The 22,505-nt window shown below is 40.4% G+C and overlaps 1 protein-coding gene and 1 long non-coding RNA gene across 3 annotated transcripts in view; one reads left to right on the top strand and one right to left on the bottom strand.

Moving 5' to 3' along the window:
• Nucleotides 1-5,656, top strand: part of chst3a (carbohydrate (chondroitin 6) sulfotransferase 3a) — an 11,748-nt gene extending 6,092 nt beyond the window's left edge. The window contains exons 2-4 of the mRNA XM_019859912.1: nt 2,832-2,972; nt 3,069-3,587; nt 4,229-5,656. Coding sequence (XP_019715471.1) covers nt 2,833-2,972; nt 3,069-3,587; nt 4,229-4,925 — 1,356 coding nt within the window. The 5' untranslated portion in view covers nt 2,832 and the 3' untranslated portion in view covers nt 4,926-5,656. The remainder of the gene's footprint in view (nt 1-2,831; nt 2,973-3,068; nt 3,588-4,228) is intronic.
• On the bottom strand, nt 207-9,681 carry LOC109509947 (uncharacterized). 2 transcript variants are annotated; one of them, XR_002167024.1, is made up of 3 exons: nt 9,224-9,344; nt 2,131-2,259; nt 207-235 (listed from the first exon to the last, which is right to left on the bottom strand). It is a non-coding gene; the product is annotated as an uncharacterized LOC109509947 (long non-coding RNA). The 2 variants fall into 2 exon arrangements; XR_002167023.1 differs by lacking the exon at nt 207-235 and adding an exon at nt 9,393-9,681 and having other exon boundaries at nt 2,169-2,259; nt 9,224-9,288.
• Between the last annotated feature and the right edge of the window lie 12,824 nt (nt 9,682-22,505).

Consider the following 22,505-nt stretch of genomic DNA (forward strand, 5'->3'; position numbering starts at 1 on the left):
TATGACCATGTTTACATGCAGTCAATATACGGGTTCAGGTCAAAATTCCGGTTTCTGAAACATTTGGGATAAGTGCCCTGTGGGATTACTGGAGCTAAATTGGGTACCTTCTCTGCCACCTCTTCGGACTATTAATGACACTGCATCACTTCCAGTGGTTCTCGGTGCTTCCCGGCATGTTGCAGAACAACGTTAGCACGACATTGAAGGCGTGCGACTCTGAATTTGGACTTGCCTGTCTAAAGTAGAAACTCATTAAAAAAACATTGGCGTATTTAACACGTCATATGCGGCAACACGGGAACAACACGAGTCCGCTGAGCTATTTACCCAACAGATTAAGCATCAGGCCCAAAATCCACCAAAGTGTAATCTGATCGCAGTAATGTTTCATTGGGAATATTTGAGGGGGAGTCACGCCAATGTTACTCAAATGAATCGAGTAGTTTTTAGTACAAAATCTTGATTTCACTTGGCCTCGCACTACAGACCCCGCTGGTAACATCTTGCTGTTCGACCTCCTTGTTCAAGCAGGGGGAGGTGAATTCATTTCACCTTCCCGGGGTCCTACTAAGCCTTAATGACAATAGCTCAATTGTCTCACTGAGATAGCAGTGAAGTAACTGAGAGTGTAGTTGATGCATTGTCGTGCCAGTTGAAGATATCCTGTCGCAAACCAGAACACACCACATCGTCTGCGAACAGATACTCTATGATAAAGGGAAAAACATGGGGAGACCAGAAGACAATTTTTTCCTCTTTTTGTTTTTTGGTCTCACTTCCAGCCATTTTGAGCTTTTTGACATTTTTAAGAGCCACGGGATATGGTGGTCAATGATTATACCTATATTAAACTACCAAATGAAAGAAGAGACGTTCTCCTTTCACCAAGGATAAAAAAAAAAAAAGTTTGATTCTGCCTTTTTCAGTTTTTGGTTGTTATCTGGGGCAGAGGCTTGGTCAGTAGTTAGAGAAGAAGCTTGGTGGACTGAAGAGCTTGACCCGGACAATGCGTTACTTGTGAAGAAACTGAGGTTACTCAAATATAGCTGGATTGTCTGGCCAACTGTTTTTAAATAAAACCGAATGTGTACCCTTGCATTCAGACAAATTTAGCTTGAGGTCAGTTGAAACATCTTCTAAACGTGTCAACATACCCAAGATACACGGCAAGTTAATGTTAACTGTCCCTGAGTGCATTAGCAATAAGCTAGGTTAGCTTAAGGCTAACAGCGAGAACATTACGCTAAACAATCTGAATGAAATGTAGATAAAATCAATCTTTACACACATTTTCAGCAGCCATCTTCAAACATGTACAAATGATAATATATTTAGAAATGCACAATACATTTTACAGGGACTTAAAGACACCCAAAACCCATTTTGAGTCCTTTTGACACACGTCAAGGGCCAGCTAATCAGTGTTTACATCTTGAATTTATTTGAATTATTTTCAACAGCGAAAACATTACGCGAAACAATCTGAATGAAATGTAGATAAAAGTCAATCTTTACACACATTTTCAGCAACTATCTTCAAACATGTACAAATGATAATATATTTAAAAATACACAATGCATTTTACTGGGACTTAAAGATATTCAAAACCCATTTTGAGTCCTTTTGACACACGTCAAGGGCCAGCTAATCAGTGTTTACATCTTGAATTTATTTGAATGATTTTGTTTTTGTCTGTCCAGTGACAATTAGTGATTTAGAGTAACATCCCAGAAAAAAAAAACAGCGATGCATCCAGTTGGAATTCAGATCTCAGTGTTTCCACTTGTGAAGGCAGCCATTAATACAAAATGTAGCGAGATCTTAAACAGACTGATGGGTGTTTCTGCTTGGAGTAACATCCCAGAAAAAAAAAAAAAAAACAGCCACGCATCCAGTGGGAATTCAGATCTCAGTGTTTCCACTTGTGAAGTCAGCCATTAATGCAAACTGTGGCGAGATCTTAAACAGACTGATGGGTGTTTCTGCTTGAACAAATAGTCCGATTTGCCAAAACGCTCCAGCAACTCCTGAATATGTAAAAGCGCGCAAGCTCCAGTGCCTCGGTCTTTTAACGCTTTGACGCTCGTGACGTATTCAACTGAGATAATTGGGTGATATTTACTGACAGAGCACACGATCGGCCAACAAGGGCCTGAAAATCATGTTTAATTAGATACTTGAAATGTGAAAATTAATCCTGCTCATGAACGGGTCCAAAATGGCATGATGGGTTATGGGAATATAGTCGAACAGATCTGCAAAAAAGAAAAAGTTCGATTCGGGGAGAAGAAAAAAAAATGCAACCCGCCCCCCGGACCGCCCGCCATGCTCCCCAACCCAATCCCTCATCCATCTAAGTGTCCTTTCTCCGAGTCTCCAAATCTCGCTTGGTCAGAAAACTGTTGGAACATTTCTGAGGTTTAATATCGGGCCAGCTGTGACGTCAAAAATGGCTGAAAATGTTTGTCAAAAATGATCCGTTTGGCAAATAGGCAATTCATTTTAGTACAGTGGTCCCTAGCTATATTGCGGATTTGCTATATTGCAGATTTGTTTTCAAGTATAATTCTGCATGCTTTTTTTTTTTAACAATTTTTAGTGCAGGCCCAGTGAGGCAACCCCAACGTTGTTCGACTTTTCCCCTCGTCAAAAACATCATTTCTTTTGGAAATTTATCCAAGCCTTGTGATTAGCTGGCGACCAGTCCAGGGTGTTTTGTGGGACAGGCTCCAGTCCACTAAAATGGGGATAAGTCCTGCATAAGAAGGTGGTATGGGTGTTAACTAATTAATCTTTGTCACACAATCCTTTTTTTTTTGTTGTGCAGAATGAACCTGCAGACACCCTTTAGAATTGGAGTTGCCACACCAGAACTTTTAAAAAAAAAAATGAAGATCAAATATGCCGTTGTCTTCGTCTTTATCGTGGCGTTGGTCATCATCGAAAAGGAAAGCAATATCATATCAAGGTAAGACTTCCCCCAAAAAATCGACTCGTTTCCTAATCGCCTTCAGCCAGCCCGTCTCTCTCATCTCATCTAATATCTCATATCTATTGTCATCAGGATGTCCGACAAAATGATGCAGAGGCAAACTCCGCCGCAGACCACGCAATCGTCACCGGATTACAGCAAAACAACCACAAATAACTTGACTGCGCTCGACATGCTGCTGTCTAAAGTCAATGCTTCCGAAGAGAGTCGCACCAATCAAACCGAGGAGCGGCGTGAGGAAGAACTTCAAAATGGTGGCCGTAAGAACATATTGCTCATGGCCACCACAAGATCAGGTTCTTCCTTCATGGGCGAAGTCTTTAACCAGCACGGAAAGAACATGTTCTACCTCTTCGAACCTCTGTGGCATGTACAATACACGTCGATCAAGACGTACAACAGCAGTTTCTTGCCGGCAATTTATCGGGACGTACTCCAGGGCCTCTTCCTGTGTGACTTTTCCCTTCTGGAGAAGTTCCTCTCTCCCCCACCTCAGGACCATGTGGCCACGTGGCTGTTCCGCAGATATTCCAGTTTGTCACTGTGTGAAGAGCAAGTCTGTACCCCCTTCGTCAAGGAGGTTTTTGAGAGGTATTGTTGATTTTGTGGCTGAATGAGATTTCACCCCTTTCATACGCCCCGCAACCTGACAACCTGATAAGCTGTCCACTGGAGTAACTGCTGTCCTTGAACGGGAAAAAGCGCGGGTGTCAAACTCAAGGCCCCGGGGGCCATATCCGGCCCGCCATATCATTTTGTGTGGCCCGCAAATCAAATGTGTCAACTTTTCCATGATGCTTGCTCAAGTCTGAACCAAAATTTGAAATTGTCATCTGCAATCCATCATTACATAGAGATAGTGCAAGCATTATCCCATTACGTACTTATTACATGAATGTAAACAATGGCTGAACTAACCATTATTTAGTTGCGTTTGCGTGTTTGTAGGAGAGTGTTTTGAAGTTTTATGGCTGCAGTAAAATCTGGAAGATTGATATGTTGGTGATTTATATGGCAAGGATAACTTTTTCGGGATAGTTTTGAACAGAAATTGTGGCAGACACAAGGGTGTCTTCGAGCAGGGTTGCCCAAGTCTTGTCCGTCATGGTCAGTCCGTCATTTTTGTTTCTAACCAAACCAAATGGTAATCGTCAGTCAGGGGGTCCGTCGTGTTATTTTAACCGCGCTTCCGTCAGTATAAATATTGTCTAAAACGTGTGCCCTTGTTTTAGGTTCCGCTGTCCAAATCAGCAGTGCGGTCCACTCAACCTGACACTCGCTTCGCAGTTGTGCCTTTCCAAACAATACCAAGCCATCAAGACTGTCCGCGTCCATCAGTTGGAAATGCTGCGGCCTCTGGTGGAGGACCCTCGGCTGAATGTCAAAATAATCCAGCTAGTCCGTGATCCGCGTGCCATATTGGCATCACGCATGGTGGTCTTCTCCACAAAGTACCAGACGTTGAAGTCCTTGGTGCAGGACGGTCAGGTGCCTGAGAATGACGAGGAGTGGAAGGCGCTACAGGGGAACTGCGACAACATGAAAAGGTCTGCTGAGCTGGGCCTGAGCCAACCTCGCTGGCTGAGGAAAAGCTACATGTTGATGCGCTACGAAGACGTCACTCGCAACCCAGTGGAGAGAGTCGAGGAGATGTACAGGTTCACGGGGATTCCGTTCAGCCCCGAAGCCCGCGAGTGGATCCTGAGGAACACCCAAACCACGCAGAACGCCGACGACTTCTTCTCCACCCAAAGGAACTCATCGGAGCAGGCGGAGAAATGGAGATATAGCATTCCTTTCACATTGGCTCAGGCGGTGCAGCGACTGTGCGGACCCACCATGAAACTGTTTGGCTACAAGTTTGTGAACGATGCAAAGATGCTCGTCAATAAGTCTGTCAGCTTGTGCGAGGACAAGACATTTCACTAAATAGCCCCAGGCTGTAGTTGAGACACACATGCCTTAATGTTAGCCCCGGAATTTGTGGGGGCTTGGTATTGAGCCCTGCGGCGTAGAAACTGATGGATCACTTTGTCATACTTTCTTTGCACAGATGACTAGATTCCAATTTAGACAGAGCATTGGCATCTTGTGCCATCTTAGGGGAAAACAAAAAGCACAAAAATTGTGAAAAGTGAAATGTAAAAATGTGGGGTTTTGCAGACCAAAATGCACGTCTCACATTTGGACTGTACACGAAAAAGCCGCTTGGCAAAAACAAGTATTTATTGGAAAGCTAGTTACAAGCCTAAGCCGTGCATATGAACAAAACGTGTCCTCTTTTTTTTTTGTGATAGTGGCTGATATTTAGACATTGACTGATGTTTTGTGTGTGTTCATTTTGAAGACTTACGATAAAGCTGTGATAAAAGTGCCCAAGAAAACAAAATGTGCTTTAACGTTGTTGGCTGTGACTCAGGTAAAGTGAAAGCTGAACTCAACCAAATGGCACTTTGAGAAATCCTCATGTGATATACAGTCTACGCGATGGGAAAGGAAGCTTTTCAAAGTATTGTGTTTATTATGTTAAAGGGATAAAACTGTGTGTAGAGCGTTCACGGAATCATTCCAGGAGCAATACATTTAATGTTTCTATCTCCTGAAAACTGTCTTTTCTTGTTTTGTAGCATTTCTTCTAATAAACTGCTGTCTGCACAAGAGTGCGTGGAGACAAATGTGTTTTGCAATAAACCTGCAGGATACAAGCCCTGGAGGAGCAGAGTTTGACACCTGTGCTGTAAGGCCTGCAAAGTATTCAGCCACTGTAAAGTGAATGAAGAGATATTTTTTTGTAAATATACTACACATGTTCTAAGATAATTGCTGAAATCATGCAGGACACTATGTAGTATTCAGCTGTGGCGAAATAACGTTAAACAGTTTTTTTTTGACATACCCTTTTAAATTTTTTTTTTTTATATTTAAGACTAAAACAGGGTCCCGTAACACAGTTATATCCCAGAATGAGTCGCCTCTACCCCAATATAAACAAACTTGAGAGCCTTTATCCACCTCAGTTGCTATCTGGCACAATTTCAATGTGCAGCTAGCTAGCTAGCAAACTAGCTAGAGAAAAAGTTGACTGGTGAGTGGGTAGCGGAGGGACTTTTAAACATTTTTTTCTCAGTCAGACTTGACAGTCAGCATGTAGACCAGGACTTCGGGCTAGCCTGGCTGCTTTAGAGTGCCTTTTTTGTCACGGTGTGGAAAAGCCCCGTAGTGGCCCGGAGGGATACATCCCAGCCACCGGAGGCTTTAAGCAGATATATTTTCACAGCTCAAACATAGCTAAGACTTTTCTTTTCACTTGACAGGGACTTTAAATCAGTCCAGTAGTATGCGTTCTGCCTTTATGAGCTGTTTATATCTGGAAGGCCGAAGGACAAGTTTGAGGAGCCAAACATGGACTATGTCTTGAAGTGAAAGCTATGTGCCATAGCATTCACTGTCCCTCTTGATGGTATAAAGGTATCCACTGTGACTCAGCATCAATGGCTGCATTGTGTTCACTTTTGGCTCGGGCTCGGCTCAAATTGCCCGTTTTTTTTTTTTTTTTAGCTCGTGAAAAGGGATATACATGAGAGGTACCTATACTCTCCATGATTTAAAATGTGAACATGAAAGCATTGCAACTGGTGCGTCTCGAGGTGCGCGGGGTCAATGTGGAAGCATTTAAAGACAAAATGAGTACAGTGAAGCTACAAGGAAGCCTGAAACAAGTCATACAGTCGACTCACGCGGATGCCCGAATAACTCCGCTTGGCTATTACGTTTTAAGTATAAGCACTCATGTTGTTCGAGCCTTAAAGGTCAAGTGTGACTGAAATGCTCTCTCAAGTCATTGTCATCAGAAAATCTGAATTATGATTTGGCCCTGCCTGCTCGCAAGGAGACACTGGCTTACTAAAACCAAGACTACTTTACCCTACCAACAAATATATACACACAGTGTTCTTTTCTGCACTCGCACGTTCAATGAGCGCGCTTGTGCAATGGACGGAAATAGAGAGAGGCAAAAGAAACGGGAAGCATTGGCACCCACCCCGCCTACAGGCTTCATCTGTATTTCGTGTCACTTAAACACCACCCAAATCTCAAATAATGTAAAGATATTTCAGAGATTGGATTCTATATTTATTAATGTTTGAAGATAATTGTTAAACACATGGCCAAAGACTATTGCATTCAATTCAGTTGTTTTTGGGCGTGTTCTATCATAAGGCCCATTTCTACCACTATGTCATGCGGTTAGCTAGCTAACGAGGCCAACATCTCGAACTGCATCTTCCCTGGATGCCACAATTTTCAGAAGTGCTCTGTGATGTCATTTAAATTCCCAAGCAAAGATTTTATTCCGTGGTCAGCCCGCTGGTTGATAAAAGCCCCACCGGCCTTTTAGCTTCAAAAGCTAGCTGTAAGCTAGCGCCTCTCGATGCGGAATGGTAAATCAGCCCAATGGCAATCCGGTGGGCTATATTCAAGACACCTGAGACTATTTGCTGCCATATACTTCTCTCCATAAATTACAAATCAAATTGAGTTTACCGGTAAATGGTATCATAGCTCATCCCGTAATTTTACGCGAAAGCTTAATACTGTTTCTAACTGTCTTTGAGTAGCATACTGTATTTTCGGGGTCACATGGGGAATTAAGGCTCATGTTCAGTTCTCCACCTCTGGCAAACACACACATACACATTGTAGCTCTACCCTTTTTTTTTTTTTTTTTGGAGTGCATACTCCATCATCTTGGCCGCCCTACTTGCAAGGTAAATACATGCTGTGGTTGGGTGAGAACACTGAGTGGCCTCACATGCCTCCCGAGCTTCCCCGGCTGACAGATGCCTTGTGTTTAGCTCCACTCCACTAGCCTTTGCAAGGATATCTCAGACTGAATGAATCTACCTCTTGTTTTACTTCCCATTTGCAAGCTGTCTTGTAATTTCTTTAGACTTATACTTTGTTTTAATCATTTAATCCAATTATTGTACATGATTTTAATGTGATTGTGGTGATGTCTAAATAGTAAGGTTATCTTTCTGTAATGCAATTGATTTATTTAAAGCACTCTGAATGGTATTGTACATGAAATATGCTATACAAATACATTGGCTTGATTCGACTCTCGGATATATCCAGAAAGGCAGCATCAAAACTAAAATAATGAACTACTTTAGTTAATTCAAACCTAAAGAGATCCTGCAGAGGGAGGCAGAGCCCACGGCGACATTTTATTTCGGGGCCACTCTCACTGTTAATGTATTAATCTGAATTAGGCATAAGAAAGTTTGGAAGTAATTATTCAGTCTGGAAATATATTAAAGAAATGTGAGGAAATAATTTGTTCTTGCCTTGGTTTTAAAAGGGATAGCTGTTAAAAAGTTCGAGCTTCAGGCTTTACCCTTTGGGTATATTGTAATCTTTTTTTTTATGGGTGGGGGGATGTCCTAGTGTTTTGGAAAAACAAAATGATCTCAATTCAACTAAAAAAAATCAATTATTGATTCATTGACACACCAACCATAAACTCAGTGCAGCAGTGTTACAGTGTACTGTTGCTGTTTTGTACACATCATCCTGATGGCAGTCGCATCTTTACCCAGGTATGGTTTCTAATTATTTCACTTTTCCGCTACAAGAGCAGTCTCAAGTTGATTACACACAACACTCCGAGTGGTCATGGAGCCCTCAGCAGGTGCTTAGTTGTCTTATTTCTTGGGCCTGCCCTGGTTAATTAGTGTATCCAAGTTCAAGTAAAATGTTTACCACAAGAATGCAGAAATACCTGTACATGATGTGTTTTGTATGCGGCCACGTTTTTGCATGTGTGAGGCCGGCGACGTCTTTGGGTGATTGCTCATATGTGCCGGCTTAATTAACAGCATGATACGTTTCCACGAACGCTGCTTCTTTCTTGTTGTGGCTCCTCTCTGAGCTCAATGGGACGGAAGTGGAAAATATGTCCACGTGAAAAGCGAGTGCAGGCCAGCAGCACTAATCCGCAAATAATGACAGCCAGGCTGGGCCCAACGTTGCACAGGGCACACATGGACAATTTAGTCAATGAACCTAACACGCATGTTTTTGCAATGTTGGAGGAAGCCAGAGTGCTTAGAAAGAAAATCCATGCAACTTTGAACTCTGAATCTGAAGCAGACTTGTGAACCATGAGCCAAAAACGTGCCACGCTTAGCCTAGCATGACATGGTATATATTCATGACCTTACCTGTGCTTCAAGCTATCCATCTGACAGTGCCGCTTTGACTACCATGGCAGCCATCACACCTGGGCCTGATATATACACACACACAAACACACAGGCAAAAGCATTGTTAGATGGCAGGTGGGCAGCATTTGCCCCAGGGTGATTCTTTTTTTTTTTTTTCGAGACTCACCTGTATCATATGTGTCTTCACCACTTCCTGTGTAAGTAGCACGTGTTGGTTCAATACAATGGGAGGCTGGACATCACAGCACTGTCACACACGCCCTCTCTGTCATTGTGACAGAGTGGAGATTGAAGAGTGGAAATGAATGAGAGAGACAACAAAAACTAAGTAGAGTGGCGGCTTGCTGTATGAGTCTTACTCTTAACCTTTTCATTGCTACCTATTTACTGTTTTTGTGCATTCTGAAATGCCCGAAGATGTGTCTAATAGCCCTAAGATGCCACGCGAAGGCGACAAAGCCTTGTGCAGTAACCCTAAAATGCCACAAGAGGGTGCTAAAAGTTATTAATTGAAACGACACCTTGACTGAAAAACAATTCTAATCATTTTTGACTCTCATTTACTCATGTTTTCCTCACTATAGGTGTACATAAAAGTGATTTTGGACAAAAACATGAAAGTAAAAGAAAACGTGTGTATTGAAAATAACCACATAGCGAACCTTTTAGTCCTCTGGGTTAATGCTAAGGAGCATCTACTGTTGGGGTCACCAACTTTCTTGAAGCGGAGAGCTACTCTTCGGTGCTGATTCATGTGAAGGGAGATCAGTTTGATACACCCTTGTGAAATAACATATTTGGCATTTGCTATTAATTATTAATAATTGATGATATTCATACCCAGCAGGCTCCTCTGGTGGTCCTCTTGGGCTACTGTATGTTGTGACGCTTTAACCCTTTAAACAAACACAGAGAAGGTTCGACTGCGCGTCACCTTATCCTCAGCCGCCTTCTTCGGGGCACCCTCTGTCACGCAGGCCACAGAGCCGACCTTCTCATGTTGCTACGGCCCGGAATTTTCTCCCCTTATGAATCTCGCTTTGCATAATTCAAGCTCCCGCTCATTCTTTTTAAAGACTTTCCCCTTCACAGAGAACTTGAGAGGTAACTCCCGAGCCCGCCCCAAACAAAACCGCGTGGCTCGAAAAATAATAAAGTTGCAATTTTAATTAGATGACCAGTCGCTGCTTCATAATAGATGAGGAGTTGATCGTAGGTCAACAGGCTGCAGGGGGATCAGGTCCAGAGAGCAAATATGACAAAGCTCCAGAGCAGACAGCCCATCGGCCCACCAGAGCTTTTGTTCCGGCTGCGTTATGCTGCTGAGACACAACAAGGTTTGTTATTGGAGAAGCTTATTAACTTTCAGACGAGGTTCACATAACAGGGTGGGCCTCGTGGGATGGAATGAAAATATTGTTCGTATCTATCAACGGTATCAATATTTATTCTCATTTGTGAGATTTCAGTTTGTTTCTCTTATGGATGTTTACTGAACCTGTCGAGTGAGAAAAAAAATTGGACACACCATCGAGAGGTGTCGTTAACAAGCCTGCCAAATTTAAATGAATTAAAAAAAAAAAAATCAGCCAGTATATGAACACAGGCTTCAAAGTGGTGAAAGTTTGAGACTCATCAGACAGTAGGCCAATATCTGTTGTCAGAGCCACAATTTGAATAACGTGCGCCGCTATATTTAATTAACTGTTAACTTTCCCTGAAATGTCCCTTTTAATGTGGACTCACACACAGACAACACCAAGCAAGGCAATGGCATATGTGACGACCCCGCCGCCAAACTGTGTTATCCGAAAGCCTGTTAGCCTGCAAGCTAGCCACCAGCTAGCGTAATGAACACTTAACTTTCCCCGAAGTATCCCCTTTTTTTATGAGGACTCACACACAGAAAACACCAAGCAAGGCTCTAACGTATCGAATGACCGCACTGCCAGTTCACGACATCCGAAAACCTGTTAGCCTGTAAGCTAGCCACCAGCTAGCGTAATGAACGGTGAACTTTGGCTGCGGTGTCTCTGTTGTGCGGAGCTGTGAGCGAATTGGACATCATTTGAAAAGGCAAAGGCAAGGGCCCAATAATGTCATAACTTAGACAAATCACTTTAAAGTAAATTAGATATAGTTTAACTGGAAATAGAACAATAAAGGCGTGCAGACTAAAAATCTATGATTGTCAACTTGATAAAAAAAAGGCGCCGCCATACATTTTATTAGATATTGTTGCTTCGACTTGCTCTTACAACAATAACGGCGTGCAGACTAAAAACCTATTATTGTCAACTTGATTAAAAAAAAAGGGGCCGCCATACATTTTTATTAGATATTGTTGCTTCGACTTGCTCTTACTGCTGTATCGGGTAGACATGTAGCCAACTGTAAATGGTTTCAACTCAAGGCAGGGGCCCAATGACTATTCCTCAGTGACTGAGCATGGGAGTGGGGCCATCTTAAATCTGCTTTTGCCCAGTCTAACACACACACACACACACACACACACGCACGCACAATTGGGGTTACGGAGTGGCTTCACAGCCTGCCCACCTTCCCTTTGATTCGCCGCTCAGGGTAACTTGTGACTGTTTCAATTAAAAGCAAAACACGGTGGCACTCGGAAATCCAAAAAGGGCTCTAATACTTTTCTTCCTGACGATGCGAGGCTGGCCCCCTTTTGTGGCACTGACCGTTCACCTCTCTTTTTCTTTGTCTTCCTTTGCTTAAGTATTGTGTGGTGTGCCCGGCTAATGATGGGAACAGACATATTGCCGTATTGAAGGCCCCCATCAGGTGAAAGAGATTGAAAGTCTTTCACTCGGAAATCCACAAAGGTCGCTAATACTTTTCTTCCTGTCGATGCGAGGCTGGCCCCCTTTTGTGGCACTGACCGTTCACCTCTCTTTTTCTTTGCCTTCCTTTGCTTAAGTATTGTGTGGTGTGCCCGGCTAATGATGGGAACAGACATATTGCCGTATTGAAGGCCCCCATCAGGTGAAAGAGATTGAATCAATAATTTGATTTCAATTAAATCACTTTAAATAAATGTGATCAATTAGTGGTCCATTTGACTGACTTATGTAGGCCTTGTGGGTTCAGTTCTGACTCTGTGACTGACATTTGGAGTAGGTGTGACTATGAACAGCATAGCTGGGATAGAAAATAGACTAATTAATTGAAAAATTCTCATGAAACATTTTCAGTTTATTTTATTCTGTATTGCAAAAAAGGGATTCTTCACAGCAACATTTTATGTGGTTCGGTGTATCTCAGGGCAGGATGTTCAGCCCCTTATCCATCACAGTATCAGATGATTAATTTCTGTTCGGTAATCTATAGAAAGGTATGATATCACAATATTGGGCAATGATGAAGCGAGACCAACTACACATCACATTTCCAATTACCATCAAAACCGTCAACCCCAATGATGAATTTGAAAAACAAAACAACTTTCAATTAATGAAAAATTGTTGAAATTTTTCAATTTTGATTTTGTTTGGACATGGACATTTTTGATTTTTTTTCAGCGAGTTTTTTTTTGTTCCCTTCAAAAAAAAAAATCATTTTATTTTTCCACATAGCATAATATCAGATGATTAATTTCTTATCAGTAATCTATATAATGGTATGATATCACATTATTCGGCAATGATGAGGCGAGACCAACTACACATCACATTTCCATTTTGATGATTTTTTTTCCCAGCGAGTTTTTTTTTTGTTCCCTTCAAAAAAAAAAAAAAATCATTTTATTTTTCCACATAGCATATTTTAATGACTACCTTCAATACAGACATGTGAAAAGCAACGATTTATTATATATAAAAAAAAAATCCACAGTCCAGAGTTGTGGGATTTTTCCACATAGCATATTTTAATGACTGCCTTCAATACAGACATGTGAGAAGCAACTATTTATTATATAAAAAACAAATCCACAGTCCAGAGTTATGGGCACTTGGTTTAGCAGTACATCAAGAAAGATCCATAAAACAGACTTACATAAAACAATTCTTCCCTTTAACTTTGTACTGAGCAGGAAGAAACACCGCGTGTTCATCAAGCGGCATCCCAAAGAGCTGACAGCTGTCTGCACGTTAGTCACACGCATACAGTTCTGCGTTGTGCTGTTTTGACAGATGCTTCACAGAGGTTTGTGTATGTCTCTGTGCGTGTGTGACAAGTCCTCTCTTCCTCCTGGGGATCAATGTCTGTCCTGTTCTATCTGATGTTTATCTGCAAGTGATCAATCACGTCGCAGACAGCCTGCGGGTTAGAGTTACCGCCGCAAAACCGAGGGTAAGGATGAAAAGGATATTTAAGATGATGTTTGATTGGAATGGTTTAAATTAATATCGACCAATAATACAAATTTTAGGAATTTCTGTGGCCTCCGTTGAGTCAAATAGTGGGCCTCTATCGTAATAGACATCTTGTCCCTTATACAGTGATTGTGGCTTGCAGGCAGCATTTATTCATTGTCTTATTTATTTTGCTCGCTTCCTGATTGATTTTCAGCTTTTTTTTTGTTTGTTTGTCTGGCCAAGCCAAAGATTTGTCGAATATAAAAGTAGTTCCTTGGCACCGTCTTTTGGCATTTTGGCGTCAAGGAATTATGTTGAAGTGAGGGAAGAAGTTCTCTTTAACAGGCCTCATGCTGCATTTTAGAAAAGTGGGAAATTGGAATTATGCCACCTGGATCACACCAGTTGTGATCTCAAAGTGTTGGAATGATGGAATTGAATTTATTGAAGAATTCTCATGACACATTTTCAGTTTCTTTTCTTCCGTGTTGCCACAAGGTATTCTTAACAGCAACACGTTTTATGACTTGGTATACCTCAGGGCAGGATATTCATCCCCTTATCCATCACAATCAACGTGAGGTGAACGTAAACAACAAAGATGGCTGATTGCGATACAATGTTTTTTCGATTTGACACATTTTGACCTCCTGCAAACCTTCCTACATAATTTGCGCAAAGAAATATTTTTATACCCCCACCTTTCACCCCACAATAAATGATTGATGATGACTCTGCTCCCAGTAATGAACTTTAAGTCAGGATATTCAGTACTAAACGCAATTGTCAGTAATCCTCCTTGGCCTCTTCAAGTGACATTTTTGGCCCGAGGAAACGCTTGGACAGATTCTTCCTCCTCTACCGCATAGAAACAGTGTCATCTCTCACTCGTTGACACAGCAAATAAACAGAGCCCCGGCAACTTTATCTCTCACTTCCTTCTACATTGTTTCCTTGATGTGTTTCTGGAGGAACTTGGGCATAAGAGAGAAAAGGGCAGATGTATTTCTTAGCTAACAAGCCCAAGGGGGGCAACAGCCAGGGACTGAAGGTTAAGTGCATGTACTAATACTCACAAAAAGCAACTTAACACCTCAGGATGCAATGATATTGCATTCGTTTCCTCTCGGGCGCTCCATTTGGAACGCCTTTGAAAGAGTCAACGTTAAGTGCTACCTCGTGTAACTAGTCGTGGGAATCTAGTTAATTTGTACCAAAAAAATTTAAAAATCTATTACTTAGAATCGTTGTACTTCGATGAATCCCCCTGCACCAGTGAAATCTGCGATATGGAAAAACTCTTTTTAGATACTCCTTATGCATGTTTTTTTTTAATAGCATTTAAATTTGTATGTTTTTTCAACACACTTCTAAAAAATACAAATGAATAATAATAATAATATAAACACATGCAATGGAGAACACAAAAATATAGTTAAAAAAACCCATTGCCCACAATACGCATCAATAACTGTGCCCAATGATGTACATTATAAAGTGAAGCAACAGACGTCACTCTGTAGGTGTGAAAATCGGGACTGAAGAGGTTTGATATTGAATTGTCTTCATCAAAAACTAGGCGGAGCTGAAACAACTTCTATTTTCATTCAACTTTCAAATTTAGTGTGAAACAAAATAATGTGCCGGCATGTAGCTGTCAACAGTGAAATTACATCAAAAATAGGAGGGAGAAGATAACACGTATTAATTGTACAAAAAAAGAATAGCGGGACACCATACCCACTATATTGTTTTACTCCAATCATATTTTTATTGAAAAATCTGGAAAAAATGTCATGAGGAAATACAGATAATTGAATCCAGAATACAACACAAAAAACACTCCTAAAGTTGTCGCACGAAGAGTTTGAACTAGTTAAACAGTGAGAAAAGCGGTAAACCAGCCTGGAGAGAAATGAGCGCCGGCTCATGTCACACACTGCAGTATTCACCAACATCTAATTGCTGGCCATTGTCTTCATTTGACTTTTAACCTCTCTCATAAATTATGCCTCGGGATACTTGAACCGACACCACCTGCCCACCCCTCGGCTCATCTCAAAGGACAGCGTGGGATTTCCGACTTGAAAGAAAAGTGTCGCAAGTACGCATCCAAAGTTCTCATAACAACTACAGTCATTGTTACATCACTGAAGGACTAGAATGTGTAATAAAAGGAATGTCAATTGTGCTTTATTATCACCATGTTCGTTTGTACTGTTCTCTTTGTAGCTTTATATTCGCTGTTCCAATAGACATGCTTAAGTGCAGATAAGATAAGATAAGATAAGAAAACCTTTATTAGTCTCGCAATGGAGAAATTCCCAATTCACAGCAGCAAAGTTATGTTGTCAATTGTGCTTTATTAGCACCATGTTCGTTGGTACTGTTCTCTCTTTATAGCTTTATATTCTCTGTTATAATAGACATGCTTAAGTGCAGATAGAATCATAACTAATCAAACAATGCAAGACACAACTCTCTTTCTGAATCTTTTTTTTTTTAAATCATAGGTATGAAATCAAATTGTAAGGTAAGGATCTATAACGTTTCAATTCAAGATGTATTAGTTACAAGACAATCTCACTAGAAGGCAGCATTGTCCCAAAATGACCTCAAGCGCAATTATTTATTAGGATGGCATAAAGTCCACATTTCTTTGCGGCATGCTCTTCTGGCATTCGATTCTGTTGAAAAAAAAATGTACAAAGGAGCCTTGAGACAACCGCTCTTCTTCAGCAGCAGTACTAATGGGATTAGAAGACGCGTGTGCGTGAGTGCGCGTGTGTGTGCGCACTCATACACTTTAGCAATCAAAGCTAACTTTTGTAGGCAGACGAGATTTTTTTTTTTGGATTCGTTAAGTCTTTATCCATCTGTCCATTTTCTATCCTGCTTATCCTCAACATCGATTTTTTTTCAAGTTGTGCTTTTCTTATATAATTACTTCGTGTTTCCTCTGTATTTCATATACGTATGACTGAGTCTCACCAGCACACGTGACTCTTAAAAAAAAAGTCACATCACGTTCTAACTGATGGTATAGGGAAACAATGACATTTAATTCACATAATGGATGGGGGAAGACTTAACTATCATCACTATTATAAGCAGTCTAGAAAAAACCGTATGGATTCATATTAGTAACTGACCACTTTCTTGTAGTGCTGATCTTGCAATTCTCGCAGATGGCCGCGAAGGGGCAGCAGAGGTCCATAACAGAAAACGAAATGAAGCGCACGGATCGGAACAAAGGATCAAAGGTCACATTACGTTCTAACTGATGGTAAAGGGAAACAATGACATTTAATTCACATAATGGATGGGGGAAGACTTAACTATCATCACTATTATAAGCAGTATAGAAAAAAACCGTATGGATTCATATTAGTAATTGACCAGTTTCTTGTCGTGCTGATCTTGCAATTCTCGCAGGTGGCCGCTAAGGGGCAGCAGAGGTCCATAACAGAAAATGAAATGAAGCGCACGGATCGGAACAAAGGATCAAAGATCAAGACAATTTCAAATTAATCAGTTACGTTTGCTATAATTATGACAAGGAAAATACGAGAGGATGTTTAAACAAAAAAAGAAGTCCTCCCGCTGATTCTTTAATGGTCGTTAATTGAGATTTGCACATACCCAAATATCGAATCAGTGTGGAGCCGGTGCTGTTCCTGGGTGGGCTGCTTGGTCCACTCACTTCAAGGCTTCCGGGTGAAGTGTTCTCTCAAAAAGATAGGGAGTCAAATTAAGAAATAAAAGAAAATATGGGGTGAGGGGGAAAGGAGTGGTGGCCCTGTCTCGGTCTGGGAGGCCAGACCGCAGCATTCAAATGTGATGAATAAAGAGGAGCGACAGCATCGGGCCAGTGGAGGGAGAATTTGGGCCACATGAAAGTGGCAACGCTCCCCCCTTCAGCTGTCAGCAGTTTTTAATGTGAGCGGACATACTGGGAGCTATGACTTCATCATCATGCTTTCATTTAAGTCAAAAGTTTGGCCTGACCCTGGAAGCTTGTGCTGATTTATTTATTTTTTTGCCCTTTAACTACCCACCACTGCACCAATAAGGAGAGTGCATTTTTATCCTGTAAGGACCAATACCAAAAAGTTAGCATTTTACTGCAGAAATGCAATTCATGTGATGAAAATATGAAATATTAACATTGTAAATAGCTCATATGTCTTCTTTTAAGTTCTAGAACAGTGATCCTCCCTTTCGCTCACCGTGGTGGTGTGTGAAAAAAAATCCAGTCCAGTACATTTTGTTCAGCACAGTTCAGTTGTATTTAACTTTGGTGAAAATGCATTCATTACTGTCCCAAATTTAATTGAATATATACTGTATATATCTAAATAATTTCCTATACGGTAGCATCGTGCTAACATTGGCACTACATGGAGAGCATTTCATTTTTCAGTTTTTATTTTCAAACATTTAGTTGGGTAAACTTTTTCCCTTTTTGTTTGCAGTCCTTTTTTTAAATGAATGATTCTTTTTTTTTTTTTGCTGATTCCGGCGCAGTGCTAACGTTTAAATTGAATAATATCAGTACCTATTTTAATAGAGTTCACCTGCACTTTAAAATAGAAGATTTGCATTTCATCTTTCAGTTAATATTTGCTTTTGAACATTTCTTCACTAAAAAAAAAAAAATAAAAACACTTATGTGCAATACATTTAATTTGAGCCACTTTCCCTAAATGGAAGCGCAATGCTAACATTCAACCTGTGCATAATAACAACAATGATGAACCCCCCTGTTTTGGAACTGGGCCTACAATGCAACTGTATTGCAATGTCTTTTTTTTTTTTCAAGGTAGTTCTTGGTGATAAAATAAATTAACAAAAAAAAAAAACCACTGTTCTAGATTGATGCGTGGTAAATCTAAAATCCCTCCTTTAAAAGCAGATCATGTACCAGCCGGTATCAATGCTTCATATTGTGCTCTTTTGATGGGTCGAACGGGTTTATTATACAGAAGCGATGTCCGCCGTTGTAGGTTCCTTGTCCAAAACAGTCATCTTTAGCCTTTACAAAGCAGAGTAATTGAACGGAGCCGTGATCTTTCCTCGCCTGTAGTTATTTGAGGGACGTCAATGACACAACAAAAATTGAAATGCACCCACTCCCTGCCTCCCTCCCACCGGCCCACCCCCCCTTCATGTTCTCATTCCTCCAAAAGGTCAGAAATTCAATCATGGCCGCTCAGGCTATAACAATATATGTACGGGAACGGGCTACTAGTGTTAACTCTCGTCAAATTCCTGGGCTGCCTGTGGTCATTTTGCCAAGAAGAGAGCGACGTCTCCCACTGGAGTCATCCATTAACAGCGACAACACAGTCTTTTATTCCTGACTCATGGTTCAGTTAATTGGGAAGGAGCTCGGACACATACAAATAAACATCGTTTTTATCCTCCCCGCTCAACATACGGTGCTATTAGCAACCCTTTTTAGTGGACTTTTTTTTCCCCCGATACAAAAATTGACACTCATTCGCTCATCTTCTACTTTCTAATCACAATCGAGATATGAAGTGGATTTTTAAGGGGACTATCTAGGGACACTAAATTAAAAAAAAATAAAAGAATAATTGAAGGATCCACTTATTGCACTGATTTGAATGAACCCTCTCTCCGCTCAGACAGACAAAACAGATTCGTCCATGTTGATCTGTAAAAAGACTCCTTGGCCACGCCCCTTTCAATCGATGCTTTCTGCTCACCGTGCATACCACCACCCTCACTCCACGTTCCAGCAGTTTTATGAACTTGTTCGTTCCCAAAGTTCATGTTGAGATTGGTTTGGCTTTTCTGTTTTTTGCTCCAAAAGAATAAACAAATCACTCGTTATGTAGTGTGTTTTTTTTTTTTTTTTTTTTGGTAGATCGTTAGGTAGTGGACGATAGATTTCATTCATCAGTCAAATGATTTGTTTTGGAACACTACTTTGGCGCATTGTCAATTCTGTCATTGCTTTAAGCATAATTACAACTATGAAATAAAATAACAAATATGTGACCAGTAAAAAAACAAAACAAAAAAAAATCGTTATGGGAGGATTGTTTTAAGCAACACATCCTCCACCTCCTAATCATCTATTCTGTTTAGCCGGCTGCATACAGTGGCACGTGTTGCCAGCATGAAGTATTTTACCGAGCGTAAAGCTAAAAGATGCAAAGGCTTTGAAAATGCCGCCTGCCAAAAAAAATAAAAATAATAATAATAATAATTAAGGGTTCGGTGAACGTGCATATGACCTGGTTGGGTTTGATACCTCTAATAATGTAAACAACCACTGGTCTAGTGGTTGGGATGTCAAACGTTAAATATTCAATGAGATTATATACCCCTCAAAGGCTTAAAACAGAGATGACAGTTTTCCGCCGATCAGTGGACTACTGACTTTTTCAAACTCAATTGATTGTTCTCAAGATAAGTGCAAATCCGTTGAGAGATTTGTAGGAGTGGGGGCTCTCGGCGTTGGGGTCACGTTATTTTCTGTCTCTACGGTGAAAATGACAGCACGTAAATTGACACACGTGTCTGTGTTCAATATAACTCCGTGCACTGGAAATACACATCATTTCATTAATGATAAATATATATATATTTTTTAAAATTGTTGGTGTGCAATTTCCAGTGGTGAATCAAAATTATACGGGAATAAAATTGACAAGGGGTAAAAAAAAACATTGGAGGATTTGGTTTTAGTCGAGATATATAGTGCTGTCACATAATTACAACATACTATTTTAATTTGCCAAAAATATGATAACATTATATTGTTTGAGGATGAGTGTTTTTTTTTTTTTTTTAACAACAAAGCACTTTATGTCCATCCATGCTAGTACAATTTTTTTTGGGTAGGTTTGATTATTTATTTATTTATTTTGCTGCATGTATAAATTCTTCGCAAATTTACTTGGTTAAATATGACTTCTGTCCCTCATTAAAGATTCCAACTAAAATATGACTTTATTCTCAGAACAGCAACCTTTTTTTTCTTGAATAAATTACAATTTGCCATTTTGGCGTGACTCCACCCCTCGTGCCATCAAAAAATAGGCAACTTTTTCATTTCAGTGGCATTTAGGACCATAGTCCCGTTATTTTATTTTATTTTTAATTGCATAAACATTGTACAATATTAGACAATGAGACACTATCCTTATTTTAGAGCGAAAAAAAAAAACGTTTTGAAACACTCATATATATGGACATGACTTTAAGCACATTTTTAAGGTAGCTTGTAAGAAATTCAGTTAATCCTTACCGAACAATTAGTAAAACACGAGTTGCGTAAAAGCTGCCCAACATCAGCATTTTTCATAAAATTTAGCAACGGTTCCAAAAATTCTTTTGTAGGTTTTTTGTTTTTTTTTACCCCTACTAGGCTGTGCTCTAAACAACAGTCTTGCTTCCAACACTTAAAGTCAACGTCATTATTCCTAAAATGTAAGATAAACAATCCAAATTAGCCAAAGTGGCGTAGCTCCACGTGCTAGTCAAGATAAATCATTTACAATGCAATGAAAAAAAAAAAAAAGACAATGAGCAATAACGAAAAGGAATAAATTGTGGTGATTGAGCACAAGGTCGAGTTGCTTTTTTTTTTTACTGCGTGCGTGCCAGTTGCCCATGATGAGTTGTTACGTGGAGGGGGTGCGGGGGGAGTGGATTGATGTGGTTTTGTGCGATGTGGTATTTACATCAAGCCTCATTAGCGATTTACTGCTCGCTCGCTGTGGCGCGTTCGTGAGGTCAGCGCGGTGGAAAAGAGGCGCTAACGCAGTGCTGTCAACCACCCGGTGACAGACAAAACAAATAAAAGCTGGCCAAAGGGCTCGTATAACGACTATGTTGTTGTTTCATGGCCAAAAAAATGATTTAGCGGTTCCTAGTTTTTGCTCATTTTACATTTTTCACTTGATATATATCCCCTTGAGTGTTTTAAAAAAGTTTGAAGATTTAGAATTACTGTAACAGCGACACAAATTTCCGTTTGTCGGTCTATAACATTTTGCAAAATATGTGAGCGATAATCGAGGGGACTTTTGTGAAATCACATGATTAAATTGGTTTGGTTGAACATCTTGGTGGTTACACAGCCACTGTTTAGTTACCTTGTTTTAGAATAGAATACAATATTTGTGTCAGCTTTACATTCAATTCAATTATTGAGAGGTATTTTTTTCCCCAGATGATTTTGGTGGCTGCAGTGTGTTCGCAAAAAACACAAAATCTCCCGTTTGAAAGTTTGACAAAACTAAAAAGTGTTTTTTCTTGCAGGATGCTGTGAATCAAATTGAAACCAATCAGAAAAACCTGTAGATAATGAGGTTTTGCAAGTCGGGCATCGCAGGGATACGTTTTAGGCCCACTCGCAATCTGTGAAAGTCCATTGATATCGAAAGACCACAAACAAAAACACTTTTAAACACATCCTGAATCTTTTTGAGCATCAAAAACAACCGTTGCCTTAAACTGTGCTATCTTAATGCTATCCCAAAATGGGAAATACCATAGGGAGGCTAACGAATGGCATCACTGTCGTGGTGTCAACATTTTAAGCAACGGATATTTGAACATAAAAAGTGGAGCAACATACCTGTATGTAGACAGATCATATAACGATACTCACAGGCATGTAGTCTTTATCCTCTGCAAAGAAAGAATATTATTACTGAAAATCACGGAGAATTTGGATTTATGTACAGTATATTTGTATGTCTTTATGTATATATTGCCTCGAGGTGACCAAGGCGCACACGAGCAAAAGGAGCACCACGACGTCCATTGAAGTGAAGCAATAACGTTAATTATGTCATTACTGTGTGTTCCGTATGACGTTAGAGGAGGTCCATTGCATGAGACAAAGCATGTCGACACCCTCGGGTCCAGTCCTCCTTGATGGAGGCCCAGAACCAAGTCAAGGAATATCAAGGCTGGCGTCT

The sequence above is a fragment of the Hippocampus comes genome, unplaced genomic scaffold (assembly GCF_001891065.2).
Source record: "Hippocampus comes isolate QL1 unplaced genomic scaffold, H_comes_QL1_v1.1 scaffold64, whole genome shotgun sequence".
NCBI classification, from domain to species: Eukaryota; Metazoa; Chordata; class Actinopteri; order Syngnathiformes; family Syngnathidae; genus Hippocampus; species Hippocampus comes.